This window comes from Panthera pardus, unplaced genomic scaffold, assembly GCF_024362965.1.
Source record: "Panthera pardus isolate Hobbes unplaced genomic scaffold, ASM2436296v1 HiC_scaffold_24, whole genome shotgun sequence".
Lineage (NCBI taxonomy): Eukaryota > Metazoa > Chordata > Mammalia > Carnivora > Felidae > Panthera > Panthera pardus.
Window position 1 is genome coordinate 77185297 of NW_026526810.1, and position 17766 is coordinate 77203062.

General features: G+C 38.2%; 2 protein-coding genes across 7 annotated transcripts in view; one reads left to right on the forward strand and one right to left on the reverse strand.

Moving 5' to 3' along the window:
• Positions 1-357: 357 nt before the first annotated feature.
• Positions 358-2765, forward strand: INSM2 (INSM transcriptional repressor 2). Its single transcript, XM_019426153.2, has one exon. The coding sequence runs from the start codon at positions 455-457 to the stop codon at positions 2117-2119; it is 1665 nt and encodes a 554-aa protein (XP_019281698.1). The 5' UTR covers positions 358-454; the 3' UTR covers positions 2120-2765.
• A 1494-nt stretch (positions 2766-4259) lies between these two features.
• Positions 4260-17766, reverse strand: part of RALGAPA1 (Ral GTPase activating protein catalytic subunit alpha 1) — a 265198-nt gene continuing 251691 nt past the window's right edge. For 5 of the 6 annotated variants that reach the window (XM_053889353.1, XM_019426141.2, XM_019426152.2 and 2 more), the window contains 2 exons: positions 14598-14722; positions 4260-5628 (listed from right to left, as the gene is read on the reverse strand). In XM_053889353.1, coding sequence (XP_053745328.1) covers positions 5480-5628; positions 14598-14722 — 274 coding nt within the window. In that variant the 3' untranslated portion in view covers positions 4260-5479. Of the gene's footprint in view, positions 5629-13978; positions 14010-14597; positions 14723-17766 lie in introns of all 6 variants that reach the window. The other variant, XM_019426147.2, reaches the window with a different exon arrangement.

Consider the following 17766-nt stretch of genomic DNA (forward strand, 5'->3'; position numbering starts at 1 on the left):
GCCCATCGGTTGCCTCTCCGCCCGGCTCCCTGGACGGTCCTTGGAGGCAGCTGAGGCAGGGAGTACCGAGCTTCTTCACACTCCGGACCTTACCTTTTTATATCTTCTTCCGCTGGTGGGCGGCAGGGGGAGGCGGCAGCCCCGAAGCCAGCTGCTGGGGCCGCGCGGGAGGCCGCTGCGTGGTGGGGTGGGGGCACGCGCCGCAGCCAGCCTCTTGGACCCCTGAGAGCCCAGCCAGGCGAAAACCCCGCCCCTGGCGCCCGCTCCCACTCCTGATTGGCCGGCCCAGCCTGAAGGCTACCGGTGGTCCCCCGGCCCGAATCTCAGCTATAAAGGCAGCCCACGCATGACCATGACGGCTGTGGCGAAGCTCGGGTAGCTGCGGTGCTCGTCCGCTTTCAGCCCCCGCGGCGCCCCCTTTACTCCTTGCCCCCAGAGCGCTCCCGACTCCACCATGCCGAGGGGCTTCCTGGTAAAGCGAACTAAACGGACAGGGGGCTCCTACCGAGTGCGCCTAGCTGAGCGGATCTTCCCACTGCTGGGGCCCCAGGGGGCGCCGCCCTTCCCCGAGGAGGCTTCCAGTGCTCCTCAGCCAGGTGCGGAGCAGGTGGCACCCCCCACCCTGGAGGAGGAGGCGGCAGCCCGCGAGCTGTCGGGGTCGTCCTGTCAGGCGGCTAGGGTGAGCCCAGGGGAGGGCGGGCAGGAAGGTGCTGCGGAGTGGAGGGCGGATGGCAGGGAGGGCCCCGGGCCCAGCCCCAGTCCCACCAAGCCGGCGGTCGTGGAGCTGCGCCGGGCATTCCTGGAGCGCTGCCTCAGCTCGCCCGTCTCTGCAGAGTCCTTCCCCGGGGGTGCCGCCGCGGTGGCTGCTTTCTCCAGCTCGGCGGCGCCAGCAGCTGCACCGACCTCCGGGGAGCAGTTCCTGCTGCCGCTCCGGGCACCATTCCCAGAGCCAGAGTTCCATCCAGACCCTGCTCCCCTCTCGGTCACCCTGCAAGGCCTAAAGCGGGCCGCTGGCAACGAGCGCCGTGCCAAGGCACCTCCGGGCTGCGCGTCTGGACCCGCGGCCGCCGGAGTCAAGAAGCCAAAGGCCATGAGGAAGTTGAGCTTCGCAGATGAAGTGACCACGTCCCCTGTTCTGGGCCTGAAGATCAAGGAGGAGGAGCCCGGAGCACCGTCCAGGGGCCTGGGGGGCAGCCGCACGCCACTGGGGGAGTTTATCTGCCAGCTATGCAAGGAGCAGTACGCGGACCCCTTCGCTCTGGCTCAGCACCGCTGCTCCCGCATCGTACGCGTCGAATACCGCTGCCCTGAGTGCGACAAGGTCTTCAGCTGCCCTGCGAACCTCGCCTCCCATCGCCGTTGGCACAAGCCCCGTCCCGCAGCGGCAAATGCTGCCACAGTCTCTTCAGCCGACGGGAAGCCACCTCCTTCCTCAGCCTCCCCAGACTCTGGGGCTGTTGCATCTTTCTTGGCGGAGGGGAAGGAGAACAGCCGGGCAGAGCAAACGGCGGATCAGCACCTTCAGGCGAGGGACAGCTCCAGGGCGGAGCAGCACCAGGACAGCGCCCCACACCCGGGCCTCCAGGTGTCCCACCCCGAGCCACCGCTGCCTCAGGTCCCCTATACGGAGGGGATGTTGGGGCGCCGGGTGCCTGGGCCAGGCAGTGCCAGTGGTGTCGGGGGAACCGAGATCTTCATGTGCCCATATTGCCACAAAAAGTTCCGTCGCCAAGCCTATCTGCGCAAGCACCTAGGCACTCACGAGGCAGGCTCTGCTCGTGCACTTGCCCCGGGCTTTGGCTCTGAACACGGTGCCCCGCTCGCCTTCGCTTGCCCGCTGTGCGGGGCCCACTTCCCTTCCGCAGACATCAGGGACAAGCACCGGTTGTGGCACGCGGTCCGCGAGGAGCTGCTCCTGCCTGCTCTGGCTGGGGCCCCCCCTGAAGCTCCAAGCCCAGGCGGGGCATCCGACGGGAGTGCTCAGCAAATTTTCTCGTGCAAACACTGCCCTTCCACTTTTTTTAGCTCCCCGGGGCTGACCCGGCACATAAATAAGTGCCACCCCTCAGAAAGTCGGCAGGTACTGCTGCTGCAGATGCCGTTGCGGCCTGGCTGTTGAGGACAGAGATGAGGAAGATTATGCGGTTGGCTTTGGAGGAAACAGAGCAAGGGAATTTCTGTGGGGATTTCTTGAATTTGCAAGTTTACCCTCTTTGCTGCCTATATTTTCTCTCCTAAAACTCCCAGTAGTCAATGTTCCGCCAGAGAAGCGGACAGCGAAATGTAAAATCCCTCTCTAGAGCAGGTATGTATATGATATAAACATTCGCGGTCAAGGACTGTCACTTTAAAAGCCTTCTCTCTTACCCCACGAAAATAGGATTTCCCCCCTCATTCTGGAGACCCTAACGAATCCTATATGACTTGTAATTCCTATGGAAAGTCGTAGTGAATACGTGCATGTCTCAATATCTGCAAATGATTCTAACTACCAAAAATGGTAGTCTTTTTTTTTTTTTTTTCTTGCCATTGCAGGCGCCTATGTAGTTTCTGTCTCAATAGGGTCAGATTTCTTGCATTGTATATTCTGTGAATTAAAAGTTATGTGATTGGTGCCAAACGTACAGGGGGTTGGGGAAAGACTCAAGACCTCTGCCTGTGGGCAGGAAATGTAAGGGGATGTTTGCGCTTTGGGGGATATGGGGATCTCCCTGTAAACGTTCTCTTTCTCAAGTATTAGTAGTCCATTCTTAAGTTAGTGTTTGGAGGTGGAGAGGGTGCTACTTTACTTGGAGGGGGTTGAGATACCCCCAAATTCTCACCTTTAGCTTTTTTGTGTGTTTTCAGGAAGAGATACTTTAACAGATTTTTTTTTTTTTGGAAATATAAAACTCATTTCTGGAAGTTTGACTGTTTTAGTAGGGTTTCATCCAAATTGTTTAATCCTTCTGTTGTAAATCTTATACAGTGTTATATATGAAACTATGTTCAGCTTAAGGAAGATGTTAATACCTATCTATCTATAATCCACTATGGAACTGAATGACTTTTCATTCAATATTCATTTTTCAGCAGCAATCTGTTTCTGAAATTTCTTTTTGTAAACCATATTCAGTGCACACTCTGTACCCATGCTCTAATAGCCAGAGTTTGGGACACTGGCTAAGTATTGCTCGACAGATAGCCCATATTTGTAAGATGCTTACCACCAAATAAATGTACATAGCTGGTGCTTTCTTGTGTTCTGTGTTTGTCCTGAGAATCTCATTGAACACAGCCTATTTTTCAAAGCCACATTTCTTATCTCCCCAAAGCTAGTATCCTACTTTAGATTCTTAGTGACTCATTTAGACAGAATACAGACAGGAGAAATTATATTTTATAAATGCATATAATGGTGCAGAAATGCAATGGAAAAATTTCCTTTGAAGTATGGCTTGCACAGACTAAGCTCCAAAAGGCTTTAAATCTAAAGATACTTTACCACCTAAAAATGTCAACAGAAAATATATTTTAAGTATTTTTTCTTTAAAAAAGCTGGTAGTTTTATCCAAAGATGAAAAAAATGTTAACCATGCTTATTAACTTCACTGTTTCCAAGTCGGCATTTTTGCTCCATTTTGTTATATTTCATCAATCCATTAGCTGTTCATTATTAAAAAATGAAAGCACCATAGAAATGTGTAAGCAGTTACCTCGACTTTCCTTTCTGTAATTCTTTGCCTTGGTTGTGGGAAACTATCTATACTGTTTAACCTTGTTCCCAGGGACTCGTTTATCTCCTACATAAGCTTTCATAGGAATTTTGTCTTCCACAGTTTCCTAGGAATCTATTTTTATTTACAAGAAAACAAAAACTTAAGTGCATCGGAACTCTGAAAGGTTATTTAGAAACTGTCTGCAAAAAGTTTTTTTCTCCCCTGAATGTGTATTACCAAACAAAATGAAATTTAAAAATCAAAGAAGCAGAAGGCTAAGCTTAATTGATGCTTTAACCAAGTGTATTGGGTTAAATTTCTGACCAGCCCTTACAAAGGTATAAAATTGCCTGCATTTTTAACGACTATGGTAGAATCTCTGAGCAATAACTTGGGGTGTATCCTAACTAGAGAACTTGGAATTCATTTTTCATGATTTGCTAAGATAACCTAGGTTTATGCTTTACATCTCTCCATTAATCACATAGTTCTACTTATTAAGTCTGAAAATATATTAAAGACAAATAGATGAGAAATATAAAAGACAAATCAATGCTCATAGACATTGTGATAAGAATATTTTTATTGTATTATTAAATACCGTATCTTTTTCTTTCACTGTTACAAATTTGTAGATACTACATGAATGATGATACATAATTTATATTTTATAGTTTGCCGGTATGATGTATTTACACATGCAGTTAGTACTGATGTCATGCTACATTTCCTTAGGAGATGCCCGTTCAAAACAAAATATGAACAAAATGTGAGCAGCTTATTTATTGTAGGAAAGTATTTCTCGGGGCGGGGGGGGGGGGGGTGGGTGGAATGTATACCAGCTTGCACCAGCAAGTTCAGTATTAATATAATATTTAACTTAGACTCCTGGGTCATGTTCCCGTTTTAAATACACATAATTTAAGCAACACATTTATATCAGAAAAGTTTTCTTTTCTTTCTTTCTCCCCATCCCCCCGTTACCCTCTTTCTGGTACTTAGGAAAGAACATCGATACACCAGGATCCAGCAGCCAATAATACAGGGCCACAATCTCAAAATAAAAATGGCATTTAACAGTGATACCATTTAAAAAGCAAAACATTAGAAAAATATTTGGAAGCTAAACATAAATCAAAGTTCAGCACAGTGATTTTTCTTGTTATTAGATATATCATGGCATCACCTGCACAGCCAAGAAATGAGGCATTGCTTTGGGAAGAAAAAGTTAATGCTAAAATTATGTTAGTGGGAATTTGGAATACTAAACAAGCATTTATTTTAAGTATTTTCATAACATAAATAATCCATACACATCCTGTGTATTAAGATTTGCAACTTTTGCTATAACTTTACAAATGCTTAAATTTAAAAATTTACATTTGTAAAAAACAATCATATATTTACTGAGCCATAAAGTTGCAATGGGGCACGATAAATAAAATAATGAGACTATCTGTCCAATTATATTTTGGCTCAGAGTTAATCATGAAATTAAAAGTGAAACTGCTTAGACATAATTATCTAGGAAGGTAAAGGGTGTAGAATAAAACTCCACCCCCCAAAAATATGGCAGCTTAGAGTATTGGGGGGGGAAAAAACCAACTGAATAAACAACCCAAACCTATTAAGTTACAAATTACTTAAATCCAGTGTTTTTTTAAAATAAATGTTCAGGAAGATACATGCAAGTTATGGCAAACACGAAGGCCTGAAAGGGTTAACACTATGTTCATGCTAAGGTGGCTACTGCTGATCACACTGCTGGGCTGCTTGTCTCCTTAGGATTTATTGGCTGAGCCAGAGGATCGACGCAGCTTCATGGACATGCGGCTTTTGCTAGTTCGAGGAGACATTGGAGAGGCCAGGTCAGCCCCGTCTACCTGCGTTGCTGTGGGAGTTTCACTGGATAGAATCTCTGGGTAGGAGCCTGTGGGAAATATTAAGAGCATTAGCACATGTCGTCTGGCCTCTCACCCCATAAGATATAATCTGCTACTCATCTGTAGCATGGATCCCAACCCTTAATGAGGTCTTTTGGGGGAAAAAGCAAGGTCAAAACTTGCCTTTTAGAACAGCCTACTAAGATTTTATTTAAAACCCAGTCATCTGGTGGCTCATGTAATTATATTAGCAAGAAAGCACCAATCACTGTTTCCAGAGCCAGGACTAACCAGAGAGCTCCTCAGGAAAAGCAATGGGAAGCAAAATCTTTGGGCCAGACAGGACAGGGATCCAAAGCATCATTAGCATGCAGGGAAGGGCTGAAGAAGCAGGTGAGAGAAGGACCAATTCCTATCTCTAAAGTACAGGGTATAACCAAGAAAAGGGTCTCCATTGCTCAAACTTGAAAACAACAGCACCGAATGGTTCTAAAAAGAAATTCAACACAATGAGACCATTATAGACGCTGGGTATTTAAATATGCTTTTAGAAAGGGGCAAGATAAATTCCTAGGGGAAGGAGGAAGACAAGAACTCTTATCTGAAATTTAATAAAAGACAAGTTGACCCCTCAAAATGTCTTCCATTTAGAAGAGATAAGTAATGCTTTTGTTTTCCTTAACTTAAATTTTTGCAGTTACTCCATCCAGTCACAGCAAGTAAATAACCAGTAGGATGAACAAACATTAAAAGAAGGAAAAACAAATTCAAATTGGAAATTTTTTTGTGTTATTTACGAAGTAGTATCTTTACCTCTGCACCATATTTCTATGAATTATGATTCTCTAATATACAGCAATGCTATAGAACTTTGCACACTATAGGCCCTCAGATATTTTCTGAATAAGAAATTACATTAAAAATAAAAGCCCTCCAAAAAAAAAAAAATCTGAAAATAGAACAAAAATTTAAAAATTCTGTATATTTTAAGACACTTTAATCCAGATTTTCTGGGCCTTATGTATGTGAACATTTTCTTTATGTATGTCACAAACACCTCACACAGGCTGCAGGCTTATTATACATTTCTTCACTCTGCAGGAAAACTTTTGGCATATTTGTTAGCCAAAGGAGCACCTCAGAGAAATTTCAAGCGTGGAAATAATCATACTAACACTTCCATATAATGAAACATTTGTGCCTAAATTGAAGTTATGAATATTGAACAAAACTGTTCAATAAGGGGTACTGATCTCACAGAGATGTATTATTAAGAATCTATCTTGGTAGAATACTTCAGAGTGTTTTTAAGGTGAAACGTTACAATTATACTTCAGAACAAACATATTATCAGGGAAGAAATATTTTCTCACTACTTGGAATCTAGGTCCAATTGCCCTTCTTTTCAAAGTAATTTCTCCAACAATTCTTTGTTTTCTAACTGAAATGAGGTTGGCCTTCAAAACACAAGGAGAAGGAAATATATTTCTGTTCACCTTTACTCTTCCTGAAGATCTGAATTGGTTCATACTGGACCCATACTGGAAAACCTAGAGGAGAATATGAATCCATGGCCCTTTTTAGGGAAGCACTGCAGACGGATGGCAGAAGGAAGGTGAAGAGCGGTAGCTCATGCTTTTCTGGTAATGCATATTATTCCCGGCCAATCATGAGAGGCCTTCCCATGGCTGTTTACCTTGAGATGGCCAATGTTTTCTAGCGGAGGTTTTGGGAGGAAGAGAACTATCACTGCATTTCTTTCTTTGTTGTGAATGAAGAAATGGAGTAGTGAGCAGAAGTGAGAAAACAAAAGAGAAGACAGATAACAGATATGAGAGACACTGCAGAATTTTACAGGTGTTAATTGAGGAGCAGAGAAGTAATCAAGTTTTATTATGAAATTGGGCATGCAATGCATTAGAGTGATGATGTTTAACAATGGACAATGCTTTGTAAATTCAAATGTTATACTTACCAACTAACAAGTTCAAATAGGAAAAAAAGAAAAGAAAAAAAGTCTATGAGAGATTCTGTAAACATCTACCTTTTAAAGTGCTCATTGTACTGGTGGCAGGTTGTCATAATCACTAAGTCATAAGATCTCTAGAGCTGTACTGTCCAAAGAGGTAGGCATAGCCACACTAAAACTAAAAATTAACATTAAGTGAAAATAAACATGTGGGTCCTTGGTGTACTGGCCACATTTCAAGTGTTGAGCAACCATATCTGGTTAGTGGCAACCATAATGAACAGTGCAGATATAGGACATTTCTATCATTATAGAAAGTTTTACTGGAGAATACTGCTTTAGAGTATGCCAAAACCAAAGGGTATTTTCCTCAAAAACAGCAATTTCTCCATGTCTCCCTTACTGCCTGCAGTGTGAAATCCCCCTTCAATAAACTGAGAGTCAAATCAGGCTTTTTAGCATGTGTGGTATATAGCTTATCAGTACCTCTTCAGTTTTGGCAAATGCTATTTGTGGTATATACTGGGCATACTCAAACTCTATAAATAATTTACAGTAGATCTCAATTTTAGATGTAAAGAATACAGTAATACGTACCCTTCATTTCACACCCTAGTCTGCCTAAGTATTGATTTCTATCACCTGAGTCATAAAGAATGTTGCTTTAATCATTTCTATTAATATATCCTCAAGTAAAAAGTATTTATGGGGTCCTATGTACTGTATCTCTAATATTCTTATAGTACTCACATACTCTGTCTTTGTACACTGATTATAATGAACACGGCTTTGGGGTCTATACGGATTACAAAAGGGAACTCAGTGGATTGTTATTTATCATGGCTTTGTACTGCTTGCTGACAGGTATGACCATTTAAAACCACTGAAGTTATAAAAAAAAAATACTTTGAATTTGAAAGTAGATCCAATGAATACTGAACTAAGAGGCACTGTGATGTTTTAGGAAGAATATGGGGATGGGTTAGACAGGCCCAGGTTAAATGCCAAGTCTGGCAAGTTACTAGCTTTTGGGTCTTGGGTAAACTGATCTAGTTTTCTTTTTTTGTAAAATGGAGACAATACTAGTTATTTTGCAAAGTTGTGAGGGATGAATGACTGCATATGCAAAGATCTGGCACACAGCAGGTATACAGTAAGTGTAGCTATATAAATAATAAAGCTATTAAACAGATAAGAGTAAAATTTAACAGACTTTGAATCAGAACAGATGAGGACTGGAAGAGACAGAGATTAGAAATATTTTTGATGAAAATTACCACTTACAAAATATAACCATTGAAATGTGGAGGACACAACATACTGTTTAGTTTTGAGAAAATTAAAGAATTTACCCACTCTTATGTTGGTAGTCCCACAAAATATAATCTTATTAAAGTTTTCAGATGACCCTAATAATCTTACTGCTTTAATATTGTTAAAGGAGTTGATTAGTGATTAAGATTAGCACGGGGGCGCCTGGGTGGCGCAGTCGGTTAAGCGTCTGACTTCAGCCAGGTCACGATCTCCCGGTCTGTGAGTTCGAGCCCCGCGTCAGGCTCTGGGCTGATGGCTCGGAGCCTGGAGCCTGTTTCCGATTCTGTGTCTCCCTCTCTCTCTGCCCCTCCCCCGTTCATGCTCTGTCTCTCTCTGTCCCAAAAATAAATAAAAAAAAAAAAAAAAAAAAAAAAGTTGAAAAAAAAAAAAGATTAGCACGTATGCACTACCACTGGATGTCATAAAGGAAACAACACATTATTTATTTTTTTAAAGTAATCTCTATGCCCAACACGGGGCTTGAACTCACAACCCTGATATCAGGAGTCATATGCCTTACCGAATGAGCCAGCCAGGCACCCCTAAAATTAAACAGTAGAGAAATACAGGCAAATAAAGTGGCTTAATTTTGAATGAAGATATAAAAAACTGCCATTACTGAAGATTTAGAACATGTCAGTCTAAAGTGTGTCATATTTTATCTCCTTACAGATGGAGAAACTGGGTTTAAGAGATTAATTTACTTGAGTCTATGTGGATAATAAATAACAGAACTAGGATTTAAATCCAGATCAGTCTAATTCCAAAGCCCATACTCCATACTTCTCCCATGGCAACTTTAATCTATTAAAAAAAAAAAAAAAAAGATTTTTCAATGGGTGGAAAAGTAGAATCTTTAAAATGAGAATCTTTAACAATATCTAATTTGTAAATATGACAGGTTGTAGGGCAATTTCAACAGCAAGAAGTTACTGAAAATACTTAGATTACACAGGTAATTATAATAGTTAAGATCATGGACTATGAAGTCAGATTCTGGCTTTACCAAGTGTCAGGTGACTCTGGATAAACTCCCCCTACCCCTCAGGCCCCCAGAACTGCTGCGAAGATTAAATGAGAGAATGCACGTATAGTGCTTAGCACAGTGCCTGGCACTCAGTAATTGTTCAATTATTATTTTCACTACAAAAATTATACATCTGAATGAATGTTCTATGTGGAAACTGAATTTAGTAATTATTGTCACAAAAGGTTAGTGGACTTTAAGACTAATATTATTTGCCTCTTGGTCAACAAGACATAAGCCAAATTTTCAAGTTCAAAATACATTTGACTGCTTACAACTTCAGGTTTAAAAACATAACAAATATATAGCTTATGTTCTGTGTTGAAGGAAACTGATTTTCCTACTGGCACTTATAAATAATAATAACATCTAGGATATGTATAAAATAACTATCCTCTGAGGAGCTCCAGTGTGTTCTTTCAGATCATTTCAAAGCCTGAAAAGGGGAGGAAAGTTTAAAATAACTTTTAAAGAGATAGATCTGACCATAATACTGTCCTATCTACATGTGGCAATACATATTTGTGAATTAAGAGCAAAACTGCAGTTAGAATGAAGATTAGATGTTACTCTAGGTATTCATTATCACTTTATCTCTTATTTTGATGGTATAGAAATATTTGAATTTTATTACAATTTTCACATTTATTTAAGTAGGAACCTATATGTAACCTAAAGGAACCTAAAAGTAATTCAACAAAGTGGTATGTGTATTAGATATATATTTATGTATGTCTATATATGCATAATAGAGACAAACACCAATCAACCTTCTAATATTTAGAGTACTAAAACTTCTAATTTGTAGAAAAACAATAAATCCAAAGAGAGGTATCTACTCAATTTAAGTAACAGAGTATTAGGTGTAACTGAAGATAGACTACACAATAAGCATTCAAAAATATTTATGGCTGATGACAGTAAAAAAATAGTGGAACAATTATGGGTGTATTTTTAATGCTGACATTAAGAAAGACAATTAATATTTACTGTGTACTTTCAGCAAAACAGGATCCTGTTTCTTGTTGCTGGCATCCGAGAATTTGTTTTATTAAAGAAAAAAAAAAGACTTGATTTGAAAAGACAGTGTGATGTTAGGGAAAAATACTTAGATTTTTGGACCACCAATGTAACCTGGCCAAGAAAAGAAGTAATTTCATTTTAAAATTCATTTTAAACTTTAAAGTTGAGAGTCAGAGGAGAGAGATTCATGAACATAAAGTTAAAAAAGGAGGCCACTGTAAAACTTTTGATATTTTCCACACACATGCCTGACAAAGATAAAGGGATTTTTTCCTATAATTTTTTTTAAAAATAAAGGACAAGAAAAATCTAATAATGGGTAATGTAGTTATGGGAGATCAACAAAAGTGTGACATCACAATATCTCCTTCAATGACCTTAGGGATAAAAATAATTTCCCTTAAGTATCAGTCTACTGTCACAGAGTCCCTTTTGAGAAAATACAGTTATGAAATTTATGGATCAACTATGACACACCAAAAATGTTTTTCATACTAATTTAAATAACACTAAAAATTGTATCTTTTTTGGATTTCAATGTCAAACAGTTGATACATTAGTGTTAACCAGAAAGCAGGTTTTAGAGAATCTTGAACCAAGTAAATTTAAAAAATAGTGGTTTTCTACACTATTCCACTGAATAGAATTATAGGATTGGTTAGAAAGAACAGATTATACTCTTTACATGATTGTCATACTGGCACTTCTTTAAAACTTGATTTCAAATGATTATATTTGTTATCAATTAGCATTATTTTATATACATGGGTTACGCATAGGATATCTAAAGTTGATTCTCAATTACAATTTCGAATGCATTTCTTCAGTGTGACAATTGAATTTTATCATTATGCTTAAAAGTAAAAATCTAGGGGCGCCTGGGTGGCGCAGTCGGTTAAGCGTCCGACTTCAGCCAGGTCACGATCTCGTGGTCCGTGGGTTCGTGCCCCGCGTCGGGCTCTGGGCTGATGGCTCGGAGCCTGGAGCCTGTTTCCGATTCTGTGTCTCCCTCTCTCTCTGCCCCTCCCCCGTTCATGCTCTGTCTCTCTCTGTCCCAAAAATAAATAAAAAAAAAAAAAAAGTAAAAATCTAAAAAACTTCACACTATTATGTAAAAGTCAGGTCCCTATTGCTATTATGTGGTTATTTCATTTCTTTTTTCTCTCACTTTGACTTATAGGGAGTACTTTAAAGGGAGTTCTACATGTATGGGGTGGTTTATGATAAAAATTTTGGATGACTGGAAGAAAAAGATAATCATTCTTCAGATATCATAATGGTTTTGCTACTATAGAAAAGAGCAAATATTCCAATTTTATACTATTGTGTTGAATTGAGAACCACTAGCTAAAAATTTTTATCTTTCCCAAGTATTAAAAAGTCTGCAAAAAAAAAATGTATTCAGTAATACTGGAACAAGTCATTTACAGATAACAACACCCTTTTAAAAATTAGATTGCATGCTTTTATAATGGCTCCTGAGGGCAAAAACAACTTTAAAAAATTAACTGAAAATACTCTGTAGCATAGTAAATACTTTGTAGCATAGTATTAAGTTTATGTTAAAATACACATCTTCATTACTATTGATATAACTAAGTTTAAAAATATTTTTTTTAATGTTTATTTTTGACAGAGAGAGAGAGAGAGAGCACGAACGGGGTAGGGGCAGAGAGAGATGGAAACAGAATCTGAAGCAGGCTCCAGGCTCTGAGCTGTCAGCACAGAGCCCAATGCGGGGTTTGAACTCATGAACCGTGAGATAATGACCTGAGCCCCCCAGGCGCGCCACTAAGTTTTAATAAAGTAGTAAAATACATTAAAAAATGAAGCCAACAGAACCTTGACTTGGTTACTATGCCTCAGAAAGTGAGACTACTGCTTCCCACATTATGTAACTGGCCAAATGCACAATATGAGAACATTAAGAAGAATATGAAGGACTCCAGTTGGTAAAAAAACTACAATATGAAAACTGATGGCTTTTATAAATTTAAGGGGGAAAGTTAGTCTGAATATAGTCCTATTAATATTTTTCAGTTGTGAAACTTATGATTCAACTATGTGATACATGAAAGTGTTATTCATATCTATTTTAATAATGTAGCTCAGTATTTTTCAGATATTCTCTATTACTAAACAATGAAATTTCCAGTTATATTTAACTAGTTTTTATTTTGTTCATTAATTTACTTTTAATATCTTTCTTTTACCATCATTCTTCATTCCAAACCAAGTAATTTTAGACAGTGTCAATCCACTGAACTGAATCTTAAGACCTCTTTCTCTTTCAAAAGATTCAACCTAGTCTATATAATTTTCTTCTTTGATAGTGTTTTATATTAATTTTGAAAAGGCTCTAAGTTTTTTGGTAATATTATTTTTATAATGGCAAATTACATGATGACAGGAATGGAAAGTTTAATTTTAGCAACTAAATCTCAATTGAGATTTAGTCTTTTTTTTTTCCCCCAAATAAATTAGGCCAGAAAAGGACTACTATGCCTTTTAAACTTATTTAATATAAAGAACACTTATATATCATAATAAGAATTTGAAGGCTTCTTGGGATGAACTTCAACTATATTGTATTCTTTTTTCCTGTTCCCTTGAACACCATTCAAATAGTCATCTTTGTATTTCAGGTGCCCAGTACAGTGCAAAGCACACCACAGAATAACTATCTGATGAATTAAGATATTCAATAACAATGCAAAACATTACAAAATACAAAGACACACCATTTCATCAGCTCAGTAGTACTATTTTTTTCATGCTGAGAAACAAAAAAGGTCAATACAACAAGGTGTGACTAATTTCAACCAAGGGGGTGGTTCTATTATTAGTTATTTTTATCCCAGAACCAGTGTTAGTGTTTCATGCAGACCTGGGTTAGTAAGTATAATTCTGGAAGAAATTTAGTGACAATTTCTGAAATGTTTAGTATGAATGAGGGCAGTGTTAAGTTTGCTTATTGTTTGAGTTACAAGCTTAGCACTTGCTAATTTTTTAAAAAGGAAATGGGGGAAGAACAAAGGGTGTTTTGGTTGACACTTTGTCTTACCTTCAGATAAACAGAACTGATATTTAATGATCTAAAGAGGGAAAATAAAATAAATGAAACAATCATAAGGAGTGCAAAGTATTACAGAATAGGAAGGCCATGAGTCATTTATTTTCTTAATGATTTTTTTCAAAATTAGTTAACTGTAAAAATGCAGTACCCTCTTATAATCTTGAAATATTATAAAATAATTTACTGTACCAAGTACTTCTAAACCTAGACAATTATTTAACTTTATTTGTAAAATTAGAGATAAGGCAATATTCCTGGCCATAAAATTTGATCCTCTAAAGTTGAGAGAGAATGTGTACTCAACTTGTATTTCTTTTGCAGATACTTCAGTAATGATCCCATGAAACACAACAGTCACTGTCCAGTAGCTCAGATAAAATGTGGTGCATGTACTTTTATGAAGATTGTTGACTTTTAATGGAACTGCATTTAGGTCAAAAAAAGTATACATTAAATTTATAGGCCAAATTCAAATATTAAATAATGAAAATGTTTCAATGAGGAAATTTATTTAAGTAAGTTTTCTATTTTAAGAGTTTAGAACAAAAGGGTATTGCATTTCAAGTTCCATTAATGACAAGTAACTAAAACTTGCTTTTAATCTTACCGGCATCAGATGGTAAATGATGGTAGGGAGCTGGAGAAAAAACCTGTGCTGCAAAATCTTCAAATGTCGTTGGTTCTAAATGATGCTGGACAATTGTTTGCAGGTATCGTGCTCTCTCCTCATAGCTGATTTCCTTCAGTTAAGGATGTACTTAAATGCAGCTTACATTGGAAAAGAACAGATCTTATCAAAAAGGACTGCTATGATTGCTAAGCCATTACTTCTTAATTATTCACTATTCTTGCGTACCACTTAAAAGTATGGCTTTTTAAAGAGTAAAAAATACAGTTTTTAACATAAGTTTACTCTTCAGGATATCATATAAATGGCAGCTTAACCTAGAGACATTTATTAGGAAAGAATTATACTACCACTAAACTGTTGGAAGAATGAAGGGAACCATGTACTTGAGAAAGGATTCAACTGCTATCAGGTCAGCCTCGGCTCATTTTATCTTGTTAAATCGGCTTCAATCTACAGATTTGCTCTGAAAAGCCACACAATAAATATTAGAATGCTGTTTAAAATACTGTCTGAAATTCTCTATTTTTCATTTGTAAAGACTTATTGTGAGAAATTCCTGCATATCTTCTTCTTTTTCTAAAATCCCTATATTTTCCCAACAATTGTTCTCATTTTGAATGGAGGACTACTGTTGCTGTAATCCTCGAATAACTCCATGGGGTTAAGATAAATACATAGTTGAATCTGTATGTCAGGAAAAAATATCTAGTCAATTATAACACTGAAACAAGCAGGAATATTTGCAAAGAGTCCACGGGACTCCTAAATACTGTCTAACAAAGCATCTACAGGGCACTGACACTGACAGAAAAATACTGTACTTCCCTTTCACCACATTTTCTTCTCTGATATTATTGACAAGCAACCAGTACCTTGAAGTGTTGTTGCTTTTGAACAACCCACTCCAGGCTTCCTGTTTCAGCAGGCCTGATTGTGCTGTTAGCACAGAGAGGGCGAGAAAGAGAGAGAATATTTCTGTTGTTCACGAAAGCAACTATGGAAATGGCTGTCAAAATGTAGAGCAGCAGGCAGCAACATACAATTATCAGGAAAAACTCACATGCTGACTTCGTGTCGTACAGTTCCTGAACTGAGAAATCAGTTAACCTTTCTTCTACAACTTCCAGAAGTTTTCCCACTGTACTGTTTGTGCTATGTTGATAGGCTTTCTATAAGACATTTATAGACGTATAAAGCTAATAAAAATTTGCCTTTTAGTTTTTCTTCATTGTTTCTAAAACCCATTTTAATATTTTTCCTCAAAATTCTTTATTCTTTTTAAAAATTGCTACTCGATTACTGTAGTTCTACATTTCTAGAAATTGTAGAACAAGTCTACAACCAAGACCAAGAAAAAAATTTGTAAGGAAGATAATTTGAAGTGGTAATTCAATTGGAGATAACACAGCCAGTTACATCTATAAAAGGTTATTGATTAAGAAGAGGAAAAAGGCTAAGAGTTAAAGGTAAGATTATATTCAGTAGGTACTTAGACTGTGATGTCTTTTGCCCTCCAAATGGCTTAAGTACTTTTTCTTGCGTTACAATTTATTTTGTGCATTAAATATTGAAATAATCTGAATTCCAATTTCTTGCAATCCATCATTTTCAGTTCTGTACAGTGGGACTGAACTTTGAAAAGAATTCTTCTCAAATGGGTAGCAACAGAAGAAGATGCTATATTAAATGATCAGTGGAAAGGATTTTATGGAAGAATCATGTAGGTATTTTTGAATGTTAACTTAGAAAAGTAATATAGGCACACTTTTAAAAGGAGGTATATGGTTATAAGTGGAAGAGGATGTAACTGATGGTTCAATCTAAATAATACCACATATCTCACAACTTGTTGGAAAGTACTTTTTTCATTGGGGGAGATTCACAGCTGCCGAATTTTCTGCAGTTAATAGAGTCCTTTGATTCACAGCAGTGCCCCTTGTACAAAAAATACTGGCCTTTGTGTATTACCAGAAACTAATTTTCTATTTGGCTGAAAAGGGAAAAATGGGGTTATTGCTTCTCCCTCCTACAGAGCTTTTCATTATGCCTGATGCACTCAACTTCTAAGCTCTTCTGAGAAAAAAAATAACTGAAGAGGCAAGAGGTAGAAAAATGAGCTTGTTAGCACATTAGAAGTGAAGTATCTTGGTGGGCCCTAGAAATTCCCAGTGGTGTGTTAACTTATCACTCTATGCATGCTGGCACTGATAGTCTCCCAATTGATCACTCTCTTTTCGCACCAAAGGTGCTGCCAGGAAGCAAAGGCTGAAGGCCCACAGGAGAACAGTCTGCTATCAAAACAAGCTGTTTTTAAAAGTCTGCTTGAATGGGTAAAATGCTTCATGAAAAGTAGGGTGGAGACACCTACCTGCTTTTAAAATGCTCTACTTTCAGAGGGCCTATAAATGAAATATTTTACTTTATCTTATTATATTTACACAAGAATTAGGCAGAAAGAAAGCAAATGTTAATATTTCTAAAGCCAGGAGAATATTTCCAATGTAGTAAAATTTATTAAAGAAATGAATATCTACGTAAAATACATTTGCAGTGTAATTCTATTTCACTATACAAAACTCTGAAGAAACCCAAATATAAAGCTATACAAACTAAAACTATCCAGCTATAATGTATTCATTTTGTATAAAAACACATGATGTGTTTATTTAATGTATTTAATCTTCATTACGTAAAATGATGCTTTCTAAAAATGATTTTTAATAATTCAAGTCTAGGTGGCAGAGTGAAAACAATCATTAATGGTTGAATTTAAATGAAAAACTGCAGCATGTATCACATGTTAGGCAGGCTAATGTCTGAAAGTTTCTTTTTTTTTTTTTTTTGGTAACTCACTTTCTAAAAGCTAAATATTCTTTATAATTTTCCAGGTTTGATGTAGCCAGATTAACAACAACATCAAAACAAACTAACTTAATCTATAGTACTTACATTTCCCCCCCTTTTAGAAAATATATATTAAGGAGACACAAGGAACTTTAACACTTAAACCACAGTTCGAATCTATAAACAGGATGTTTTGTGATTGAGATGATGATAAAGTTAAACACAGTGCTGTTAGCATCTGCAATGGCAACCATAATCCAAAGCCATTAATTCCTATATCTCCTCATAATAGATTAGAACA

Coding starts and splice junctions, on each gene's coding strand:
- INSM2 (XM_019426153.2), top strand. CDS start 455: ATGCCGAGGGGCTTCCTGGTAAAGCGAACTAAACGGACAGGGGGCTCC.